This window comes from Mizuhopecten yessoensis, unplaced genomic scaffold (genome assembly GCF_002113885.1).
Source record: "Mizuhopecten yessoensis strain PY_sf001 unplaced genomic scaffold, ASM211388v2 scaffold8121, whole genome shotgun sequence".
NCBI classification, from domain to species: Eukaryota; Metazoa; Mollusca; class Bivalvia; order Pectinida; family Pectinidae; genus Mizuhopecten; species Mizuhopecten yessoensis.
This window is the reverse complement of record NW_018407389.1, coordinates 1,173-13,581: the sequence shown is the minus strand read 5'-3', so window position 1 is coordinate 13,581 and position 12,409 is coordinate 1,173. Positions and strand designations below refer to the sequence as shown.

General features: G+C 34.0%; 2 protein-coding genes across 2 annotated transcripts; both read left to right on the top strand.

The window, feature by feature from the left end:
• The first annotated feature begins 627 nt into the window (after window positions 1-627).
• On the top strand, window positions 628-2,352 carry LOC110454949. Its single transcript, XM_021504779.1, has 2 exons — window positions 628-742; window positions 1,897-2,352. Exons 1-2 carry the CDS (start codon window positions 736-738, stop codon window positions 2,316-2,318), a joined length of 429 nt encoding a protein of 142 aa, XP_021360454.1. The 5' UTR covers window positions 628-735; the 3' UTR covers window positions 2,319-2,352.
• Window positions 2,353-10,068: 7,716 nt separating this feature from the next.
• LOC110454948 lies at window positions 10,069-11,937 on the top strand. Its single transcript, XM_021504778.1, has 2 exons — window positions 10,069-10,205; window positions 11,367-11,937. The coding sequence occupies exons 1-2, from the start codon at window positions 10,199-10,201 to the stop codon at window positions 11,756-11,758; spliced, it is 399 nt and encodes a 132-aa protein (XP_021360453.1). The 5' UTR covers window positions 10,069-10,198; the 3' UTR covers window positions 11,759-11,937.
• Window positions 11,938-12,409: the final 472 nt, after the last annotated feature.

Below are 12,409 nucleotides of genomic sequence, written 5' to 3'. Positions count from 1 at the left end.
TCAAGATTACTATATTAATATTGATGATATCAGGATTATTTTAGTAATATTGATGATATCAGGATTACAATAGGAGTATTGATGATATCAGGATTACTAAAGTAGTATTGATGATATCAGGATAACTAAAGTAGTGTTGATGATATTAGAATTGTTATAGTAATATTGATGAAATCAGGATTACTATAGAATAGTCGATGTCTGATTCCCTTAGGGGTTCAGCGGCTCTGGTGAATTTCCGCCGACTAGTAATCCAATCTTGCACGGTAAAACTTCCGTGATAAAATCTACGGGGAATCTTCACCCTTAACGCTGGTAAAATATTACTTGAATACAATGCATCCTTGATTTCCTGCCCAAATCAGCCTTGAAAATAAAATATGATGAAATAGTAAACTTGTTCTATTTTCAATTAATATAATGAAAACCCTTACCATGTAATCATGAAAGAAGAAACGGCCTATTTAAAGCAATGCATTTAAATATTTCCAGGTAAACCCTATTATAGTCATTACGCAGTACTTGTCGTACATATGTTGTGTTTTCAGCTGACATCGGGAAAACCCTGCCCACGTAATCATGAAAGAAGTATTGTATTTAAAGTGAAACAACATCTATTTACATTTACCACGTCAACAGCATATATTAACAGTTAAAGCTCACACATTTACATTTAAGAGACGACTTGGTGCATATCAACATCATACACACATCTTCTGATCTAACCGCCGAAAGATGGCAGGTATGTGAATATGTTTAACTTTAAAAAGGATTAGGATGCACATATGATATAATCGATCAAAAGATTAGAAAACTTGTATTTGTTTACCAGACAACAGTCCATTATGACATACGTTTACACCCACTTTGGACGTTACATTCCGAATGATAAATTTAATTTCCTTTCCTTTGTTTAGCCTCAAGATTAATATATCATGTTGTATATATTTCTGTACGCCGATTTGGACTAGTAGTGTTAAGACAGATTTTTTTTATATTAATCTACCTTTATAAGAATGCATAGAATACATGTTTTAGATTTTGGAGATGTTGGGGTCGGAAGTTAATTTGTAAATGAAATTTTTAAATATAAGTTTATTTATAGTATGATCTGTTATAAGGAGAACGTAAAGTTTTTATAGGTAGGTATTTCTCCAGTTTAAGAAATGTACTCTGTAGTAGGGACAGAAGTGTTTGTATGGATGAAATAGTTGTTAAAGAGATTATGGTATTTCATGTCGTGTTTACTTCCTTATACAAAAGGGTTGGAAACTAAACAGAATCTACCCTCACTACACTTCCGGCCGCCTCAAAAAGACTAGTATACCTGTATATTGTAAAGTTTAAGAAGTGTGGTCTGCGCTAGGGAGCAGTTGAGACTATTATTGGAACGGTGTTTCTTATAACGGGCTTAGTCTTTAACACTTTCTATCTTTTAACCTCAATGACTGAAGATTTGATGCTGTCTAAAAGGACCCTGAAACTGAATTATGTTGAAAGGGATCCGGGCGCAATTGAAAATGGGTCAGCCTAATTGTGGACTCCTTAATTTGTAAATAGGTATTGTTTGTGGCCGTCTTTTTGCGAACATCTTAGTAAGAAATCAAAACTCGTTATAATTTTGGAAATAAATGTTTAAATGTGATGATATAGAGAGTGTTCATCCTTTTGGGTTTTAGGTATCGAACACAATTTAAAACATCTATGAAACATAACGACATTGATATTTTTTCTTAAAACCACATACACGCAGAAAGATCTTGGATATATTGAGTATGCCTGTTATGTAAGTTATATAAGGAAATATCTTTTTAAGTGTATAGAAATATCGATATCAACATTGCATACAAAGGTAACAATTAAAAAATCATCTACTAATAGGACTTTCGGTTTCAGGGGAACAAACACAAACTTTGTACCACCACACAACTAAGGACGGAGCTAAGGGGATATTGAAATCAGGACGTATCTTGGCATCGACTGATATGAAGATTGATGCCACATATGGTCAAGGTGTCTATATGACCAGTTATGGTCCGGAGAAAAGCCAGTACCAAATAGCATTGAATAATTACGGAGATGGACTCGCAGAACAAATGTTGCAAGCGGGCAAGACGGACGCGATTATAGCCATTGACATGCCAATAAGTCAGTTTATCAAGGTAAATTCGGATCGTGACATTTATATAGCATACGGAAATGTCACACTGGCAGACAAGAAATTCTCTTTCTATATCCGAGATGTTTATGGAAATGCTATAATTCAATTACAATGTAACTCTCACTTGTCATCAAGAAGTTATTGTAATGTGTTTTGAAATTTATTCAATATATAATATTAGAACCTAAAAACTTGTCATTGTTATTACTGATTATGTACGTTTGTTCTGTATTGGTATACTGGTCGTCAGAAATGCATTAGTTATTTTCCGGATATATGTGCTGTGCCAAATTGTTAAAATTAGTTTATACCTGATTCCGAATTTTAGTCGTGCCGAATTTGGATTTTGTTTTGGTTGAATGCGTTGCAATAAATGAAAGATGGCCATCTTACACTTTCAGCTTGTGCTTTTCTATCCCCTTTTCTCATAGGTGATGTTCTTTGTGACTACGTGGTCCTACTTTCGTTTCCATTAAAATCGCTCTTCGTGCTATGAAATGACAACTGTTATTTAAGGAGTCTAGATTGCAAGGATTGAATTAATCATTCTTAAACTAAGTGTTCGTTTTCATATTCTACCAGGATCGAAAATTTCCAGCCATAAAACATTTATCAATAATTTTGTTCCTCGTGTTCATTTGTGGTAATTTTCCGGATATTATATTCTGTGCCAAATTTATTAGAATTAGTTTATACCTGATTCCGAATTTTTAGTCGTGCCAAATTTGGTTTTTGTTTTAGTTGTATGCGATGCAATAAATGAAAGATGGCCACCTGCAGCTCGAGCCTTTCTATTTCCCCCTCTCATAGGCGAAACCAGCCAACAACATTATACTAGTATATTACAATGCACACATTCATGGACTTAGATGACATAGATGAAATAATAAGCAGCATCCTCGATACGCTTAGAATATGTCATACCAAAATTGAAGGCACGCGGATATCTCTAGTGGTTATTTTCAGTCACTTTGAACGCTGAATACCGGAACATTTTTGAGGAGACGATGTTCAAGCTTGCCCAAGATCTTGAGAGCATGAGACTCCAAATTAACATATATTCAAATTATTGCACCTATCTTCAAATAATTGAAGATACACTGTATGTACAATTGATTGCAGATATGTCCAATTCAATTGAAGGTAGGGGCAATTCAATTGAAGATAGGCTCAATTCAATTATAGATGGTTCAAATATGACGAAGTGAATCTTTCATCAATAGGATTGTACCTATCTCCAATTGAATTGAACCCATTTTCAATTGAAGTATACCTATTTTCAATTATTTGAAGAAATATACTATTAATTGAATATATATTAATTTGGCGTGCCATATAAGAGTTACAACATAAAAACTTAACATCACTTTAATTCAATTTCTGCAGTATACATTGTCGGAATGCGAGCATTATTATGACATAATTATTAAAACGTTATTTACAAGGATTGTTTTGAAGATTTCAAATCCATTATAAACGAGGCAAGTCCGTATCCTGATCATTAACCAATTTTTATTTTCATTTACATGAAGCTACTAGTATTTTTTTTAGGAATACTGTCCTAATACATTTAACCAGTTTAACGTTTTGTCCAGTGACTGATACATTCTTCAATGTAATTCATTCGTGTTTCGAAATAAGCATGCCGGTCATGTGGTAGCTGGTAAGAAATAATAGAAGCCAATTGATGAAGAAGAGTCTGCAAATTCTACATATATTTCAAGTACAGGAGGGTGTTAATGATCAACAATTAGTGTCCTTTGACATTAGTTACGATGAAAGTGAAGTGTAATGACTAAGTAATGTAGTCATGGCAAAACACAGAAAATGTCAGTATACATTCAATATTCGGTGTTCCATCGATAGTTTGATACGTATTTTGAATTTCTGTTAAGGGTGACCGTGACTTGTTATCTATTCATGTAGTACATCGATGCCCTCAGCTGTATTGTTTATTGGACATTTCTCATTTTGAGGCAGACCTACCACGGAGCCAGAGACGGACACTGAAAGAAGTAAAATCAGGGATCATCTCAAAATTATTTTTCATTTCATCTGTATTAAGATTTTTGTCCGCTGCTTGCAACAAAACACTAGCGAACGATATTTTAGTGTTCCTTACCTGCAGTAACATCCCCTGATTTTCATTACATGTACAACTGATAAACTTCTCTTGGCTGATCTCACCTTACTGATTTTTTTTTCAGATTTTTTTTAAATCATGGTTAATACTGAAGACAAAAGACTCGGTGCATGCTAGAGTTGATTGCAGTAGTATAGAAATCCTAGATATTCACTCACTGAAATGATCCCTATAACAGTCTTCTAAGAATAGCATACAATTATTATGCACCTACCCATATTTAAATATTTTGGTTGTGTTGCATGAAGAAAATTCCATGTAAGCTGTCGATTTGAAATAAGTCGAAAATAGCTGAAAATTGCATAAATTTCTACTTTTCTTCTGTTTTTAAGGAGAATAAACAAGAACATATGTCAATACAGAAAACCACTTCTATTACGCAATCATGTTACGGTTGCGAAGGAACATTCATAAACGTTACTTTATCACGAAGGGATGCTAATAAACGTCCTATTGTCCAACACCCTCTATACAAAAATGCAAAGGAATGAAGTGAAGAAAATGTGTGGAACAAGGACCTTCAGCTTAACGCTATTATAAAAAAGACACCGTGTAAGCGTTAAAGATTTATTACGTAATATAGAAATATCGTGTCCAAAGAGGTTTGTGGATGGTAAATTTAATCTGCAAATGTGATCCGTCACTCTGGTAAAAAAACAAACTTCTTCCAACTGATTTTTTTGGCTCGAGGAATTTCTTTTAACTCAATCGGTGTCAGAAAAATACAACAGACGTCCCGGGTGAGATCCTAAATGGAGATATTGAAATATCAATTACCACGGTCACATACAACTGCACCTGTCCTATTGAGCCACGAAAAAAACTATAACGACTGTGGCTATCGGTTACATAATTTCTTACCTGATCGCTTACACACTCTGACATACCCTATACGCTACGTTCAATATAAAAGTTATTTTTGAAATGACCCCTGTATTTACTTCTCTGGGTCTCTGTCTCCAGGCTCCGTGCTATGTCTACCCCAAAATGAGAACGGTCTATTAGAACTGTACTGTACCGTAACATATCCGTAATATTAGATAGCATTCAAGTAAAAATGAAACTGAAATAGTTCCACGAATCGATAGTAAACATTTTCACAAAACCAAATGATGATAATGAAACTTCAATAGTTCCACGAATCGATAATTTATATTTTCACAAATCGAAACAGGTAATTTTTAGACCTGTGTAGATGAAATAATACGCCGACACCATCACTTTCCCCCCTGGAATATGTCATACCAAAATTGAAGGCACGCATATAGCTATTTGACTGGTCTCGGGATAAAACAAAACTGACTAATCGCTAGTCTGATACCTGTCCTTTGAAGATTACGGAGGAGCGACACCCGACTTTAAAGCCAGGCGTTTTATTATCAATATTATTTGATATTTTTTTCTGTATAATCGTTTATGATTGAAGTTAATAGAACACATCACAAAGGACTAAGGATTCACAACGTGCCCTGTTATACGCCCACAAGACGTGCCTGTGGTGATTTCTTAAAACTGTGTTGTCTGTTTTTTTGAAAAACCCTGACATGTTGATTACGTGTCACTATTCTGTTTTCAAGTTTTCATAAAAATCTGGAAATACCCATTTCCTGCAGATATTATCTTGTTTAAAGAGGAAGTACATTCATTTTTACACCAACGTCCTCAACAAAGAGATTAACATTTCAAAAGACCACGTACTCCACACTGCTAAATATAAATACAGTGTATCTCCTAATCAAGCCAACAGCATATAACAGGAAATGGCAAATTTAGACACTCAAGGACGAGAACTGAAATACATCATGAAACAATTGAAAACAAGTAAAACTTAAACGTGTGTTTCCTATCAAATCTAAACACATATGTGGAGTACAGCGATACCAACCTGTTGATTGTGTACGAATTTAATTTAATTCAAAATACCAATTAACGTGTATGCAAAACCAAACGTAAATATTGTGTGACTGAGTCATTAGTGTTGCTGATATTAATCAAACTAGTTTATGAATGTTCATATCAATATGATGGGGTACGAGTTCAACAACTTTTGATATATCTACAGCAATATAAATAGCTTATTGTGCAGTGCTTGATATCATTTGTTTTTTATGTTTATCTTGTGGCGTAAAAAGATGACTAATAATATTAAACAACCTATTTGTGAAAAGCACTAAGTCGATGCCAAGAGGCAATAATGTAGTGAACATACAAGCATGTGACTAGTTATTTAAAACTACTACTTCTTAAGTGAAGAACTGTCGATCAACTAGTTTATGTGAAGAACTGGATCAACATCGTAATACAAGAGAGTACTGTTGCCATATTTAGTGAAGGACATTACTAGAAGAAACTAAGTGACACCGAGACGCGGGATATTCTATCATCGTTTTAACATACCTTTTATATCGAACCGCCATAGAGAACTTGTTGAATTGCTGTTTATATTAGTGAGTTTGAATGTTTTAGCTTGTCCTTATTGATTTAATCACTTTTAATTATAATATTACGAATCAGGACAAAAAGAGGATACATGTAAGGAAATTATAACTTTGTAAATACTAGATTGATAATGCGAGAGGGTGAGGAACCTTTTGTGAGAGTTGATGTGAGAAGCGATTCGATTCGTAGAGAACGATCATGTGATCATGTGAGAAAGGTATAAAAGGGAGCACGAGAGACGTTCATGTCAGACAATCTTGTGTCTTTGGCAACGACAATATTATTTTTAAACCTTCACTACTGTGGCAACGCTTTATCCAAGGGAGTTAACTTCTACTTCTAGGGAGATAACTTCTACTCTTAGGTATGTAAATAGTTATTTACTGTTAAAATAGATTAGTAGTACTATCTGTAGTACTAGGCTTATACTGTACTACCGTTACCATAATGATATAGTGCAAAGTAACTTCTACAGATATTGTATCAAATATTCAGCCTATTTTCTTGTTAAACGACACAAGTTATTCTATATTTTAAGTTTTATGCAGTACATTATTGTTTCCCACCACACTGACCTCTGACAGTATGAGAGTATGAGGTTTGAGAGTTGCAGCACCCATGTACATATATATGATTGACAACATGATGTATAATAAAAACATGTCAACTGCTTTTATTGTGTTTATGAAGTAACTCTTATTAATGACCACAGAAGACCAAAGACAGGCCTGTTACAATACTTCTTCACTTTGTTTTTCTAGTAATTGTTTACGTCACACGGTTTTTGTCTCTGCTGGTGGAGTATCCGTTCCCGAGGTTTGCAATAACCTGCATCGGTTTAATATTTCTTTTTCAGTGCGTGCCTTCTTATTCCGTATCTCTAGTGGTTATTTTCAGTCACGTTGAACGCTGAATACCAGAAATGTTTTTGAGGAGACGATGTTCAAGCTTGCCCAAGATCTTGAGAGTATGAGACGCCAAATCTACATATATTCAAATAATTGCACCTATCTTCAAATAGTTGAACAAAGTTGTACAATTGATTGAAGATATGTTCAATTCAATTGAAGATAGGCTCAATTCAATTAAAGATGGTTCAAATATGACGAAGTGAACCTATATTCAATGGGATTGTACCTATCTCCAATTGAATTGAACCCATTTTCAATTGAAGTGTTCCTATTTTCAACTATTTGAAGAAATATACAATCAATTGATTATATATGAATTTGGCGTTCCATTTTAGAGTTACAACAAAAACACTTTACATCACATTAATTCAATGTCTGCAGTATACATTGTCGGAATGCGACCTTTATTATGAAATAATTATTAAAACGTTATTTACGTTATTTAAGGATTGTTTTGGTGATTTCAAATCCATTATAAACACGGATCATTAACCAATTTTCATTTTGAATTACATGAAGCTACTAGTGACTTTTTTAAGAATAGTGTCCTAAAACATTTAACCATTTTAACGTTTTTCCCAATGACTGGTACAGTCTTCAACTTAATTTATTCGTATTTTGAAATAAGCATACTGGTCATGTGGTAGCTGGTAAGAAATAATTGAAGCCAATTGATGATAAAGAAAAGTCTGCAAATTCTACATATATGTCAAGTACAGGAGGGTGTTAATGATCAACAATTAGTGTCCTTTTACATCATTTATGATGAAAGTGAAGTGTAATGACTAAGTAAGGTAGTCATGGCAAAAACAGAAAATGTCAGTATACATTCAATATTCGGTGTTCCATCGATAGTTTGATACGTGTTTTGAATTTCGGTTATGGGTGACTGAGACTTGTTATTTATTCAAGTAGTGCATCGATGCCTTCCGCCAGTACTTTATTTTCTTTCTCTTATAGCGGCCTCGTCACTGACTGATTCGGCCCCATGCTGGGCACTTCCTCTTCCGGCTTCATTCCACATTTGTTGTAACATTTGATTATTGTGCGTTGTGTTACATAAAGTCTTTACTATCAGAACACGGTGTCATTCCTTATTGGCGTGGTGGCAGCGGATTACCCATGCCTAGAAGACTCTGATGAACATGTAGTAAACCAACAACGTGACATCTGTACTTTGAGATGAAGGCTGTAACCGTGACTTGTTATCTATTCAAGTGATGCATCGATGCCCTCAACTGTACTGTACCGTTACGTAACCGTAATATTAGATAGTATTCAAGTGAAAATGAAACTGAAATAGTTCCACAAATCGATAGTAAACATTTTCACAAAACTAAATGATGATCATGAAACTTCAATAGTTCCACGAATCGATAGTAAACATTTTCACAAAATGTAATGATGATAATGAAACTTCAATAGTTCCACGAATCGATCATACACATTTTCACAAATCGTAACAGGTTATTTTTAGCAAATAGACATACTCGGGTGACCACAGTGTTGCCCTGTTTCTCCGTTAGCTTTAGTAACGAATTATGAAATACTGAATAGTTGGATGAATGATAATGAATTTGTGATGTCAGATGATATCTACAACTGTTTCATCATTAAAAAGTCGAATGCATTGTAAAGATTAAACATCATGCAATTTTTGTCACTGTTACGGTGTACGGTTAGCAGTAACCTGCATCGGTTTAATATTTCCTTTTCAGTGCGTGGTTCCTTATTTCGTTTCTCTTAATGGCTATTTTCAGTCACGCTCAACACTGAATATCAGACACAATTTTAGGAGTCAATGTTTATGGTTGATCAAGATCTTTAGAGTAAAAACTTCACATCACATTAAAACTTTACATCACATTAATTCCATTTTTGCCGTATACATTGTCAGAATGCGACCGTTATCATGAATTATAAGGATTCTTTTGAAGATTTGAATTCCATTATAAACGATGCAAGTCCGTTTACTGATCATTAACCCGCATTAGGAAAAAGTACCAAACTGAAGCATTATTAGTACACTATATAAATGATTAATTGAACAAATGATTGTTCTTGTGTTTTCGTGTGACAATTAATTAGACAAACTACATATAAATGTCAAGGATATTATTCAGCACATCGTTTGTTATTACAACTACATTATATAATATGGTTGCACATCCCTAAACGCACATCAAATATTACTTGAATACAGTGCATCTGTGATTCCCTGCCCAAATCAATAGTACATTTGTTCTATTTTCAATTAATATAATGAAAACCCTTACCATGTAATCATGAAAGAAGAAACGGCCTACTTAAAGCATTGGGTTTAAAAAATTCCAGGTAAACCCTAATATAGTCATTACGTAGTACTTGTCGTAAATATGTTAGGTTTTCAGCTGACATCTTGAAAACCCTGCCCACGTAATCATGAAAGAATATATACCCGCGTCAACAGCATATATGAACAGTTAAAGCTCACAATTTACAGTTAAGAGACGACTTGGTACATATCAACATCATACACACATATTCTGATCTAGCCGCCGAAAGATGGCAGGTATGTGAATATGTTTAAGTTTAAAAAGGATTAGGAGGCACATATGATATAAACGATCAAAAGATTAGAAAACTCGTATTTGTTTACCAGACAACAGTCCATTAGGACATACGTTGCCACACACTTTGAATATCATATTCCGAATGATAAATTTAAATTTCCTTCGTTTGTTTGGACTCAAGATTAATATATTATGTTGTATATTTCTGTACGCCGATTAAGGACTAGTAGTGTTAAGACAGATTTTTGTATTTATTTTTTTTATTTTATTAACAATTCTATCATATCATGCATAGAATACATGTTATAGATTTTGGAGATGGTGGGGTCGGAAGTTAATTTGTAAATGAAATTTTTAAACATAAGTTTATTTATAGTGTGATCTGTGATAAGGAGCACGTAGGGTGTTATAGGTAGTATTTCTCAAGTTTAAGAAGTGTACTCTGTAGTAGGGAGCAGAAGAGTTTGTATGGATGAAACAGTTGTTTAAAGAGATTATGGTATGGCTTGTCGTGTTAATTCTTTATATAGAAAGGTCGGCAACTAAACAAAATGTAACCCACGATACTTCCGGCCGCCTCAAAAAGACTAATATACATTGTACCTGTATATTGTAAAGTTTAAGAAGTGTAGTCTGCGCTAGGGAGCAGTTGATACTAATATTGGTTTTACTAATAACGGGCTTAGTCTTTAACACTTTCTATCTATTAACCTCAATGACTGAAGAACCCTGAAACTGAATTATGTTGAAAGGGATCAGGGTGCATTTGAAAATGAGTCAGCCTATTTGTGGACTCCTTAATTTGTAATTAGGTATTGTCTGTGGCCGTCTTTTTGCCAATATCTTAGTTAGAAAGCAAAACTCGTTATAATTTTGGAAATAAATGTTTAAATATGATAATATAGAGAGTGTTCATTCTAAAGATGTTCAATCAAACCCTTCCTTTTGGGTATTAGGTATCGAACACAATTTAAAACATCTATGAAACATAACGACATTGATAATTTTTCTTAAAACCACATGCACTCAGAAAGATCTTGGATATACTGAGTGTTTCTGATATGTAAGTAATAAAAGGAAAATATTTTTTTAAGGGTATAGAAATATCGATATCAACATTGCATAAAAAACCCATCTACTAAAAGCACTTTTGGTTTCAGTCGAAATGGTAAAAACACTGAGGCTGTTCCACCACACAACTAAGTATGGAGCTAAGGGGATATTGAAATCAGGATGTATCAAAGCATCACCTGTTAAGAAGATTGATGCCGTATATGGTGTCTATATGACCAGATTAGGTCCGGAGAAAAACCAGGAAGAAATAGCATGGAATAATTACAACGACAAGCCAATTGGTATCGCAAATAAAATGTTAAAAGCGGGCAAGACGGACGCGATTATAGCCATTGACATACCAAAAAGGCAGTGTAACAAGATTGAATCGGACCGTGACATTTATGTTGTATCGGGAAATGTCACTATTGCAGACAAGAATCCCAAGATTTATTTCCGAGATAAAGATGGAAAGGCTGAGGAGTATAAACCCAGTTAGAAACTTTAACCCTTACTTGTCATCAACAAGTACTTCTTATGTGCTTTGAAATACATACTTTTATTAAAATTCGTTACTTTTTAATTCCTGTCGTTATATAATCACACATATTTCCTTTCAAAGTATTTCATTTCTTTGATAAAATATATCCTTGAACTTGAGAGGTAGTCAATGTTATTACTGATTATATACGCATGCTAGTATATCACAATGCACGCATACATGGACTTCACATCAATGACGTGTAAATGAAATAATACGCCGACAGCATCCTCGATACCAAAGGGGTTATGCTCACTTTCGCTCTCTTCACCCCTGGAATATGTCATACCAAAATTGAAGGCACGCAGATAGCTATCTGATTGGTCTCAGGTAAAACAAAACTGACTAATAGCTAGTCTGATACCAATCAATAATCTGCATCGGTTTAATATTTCTTTTTCAGTGCGTGCCTCCTTATTCCGTATCTCTAGTGGTTATTTTCACTCACTTTTAAATACCAGAAACATTTTTGAGGAGACGATGTTCAAGTTTGCACAAGATCTTGTGAGTATGGGACGCCAAATTAACATATATTCAAATAATTGTACCTATCTTCAATAAATTGAAGATATGTACAATTGATTGCAGAAATGTTAAATTCAATTGAAG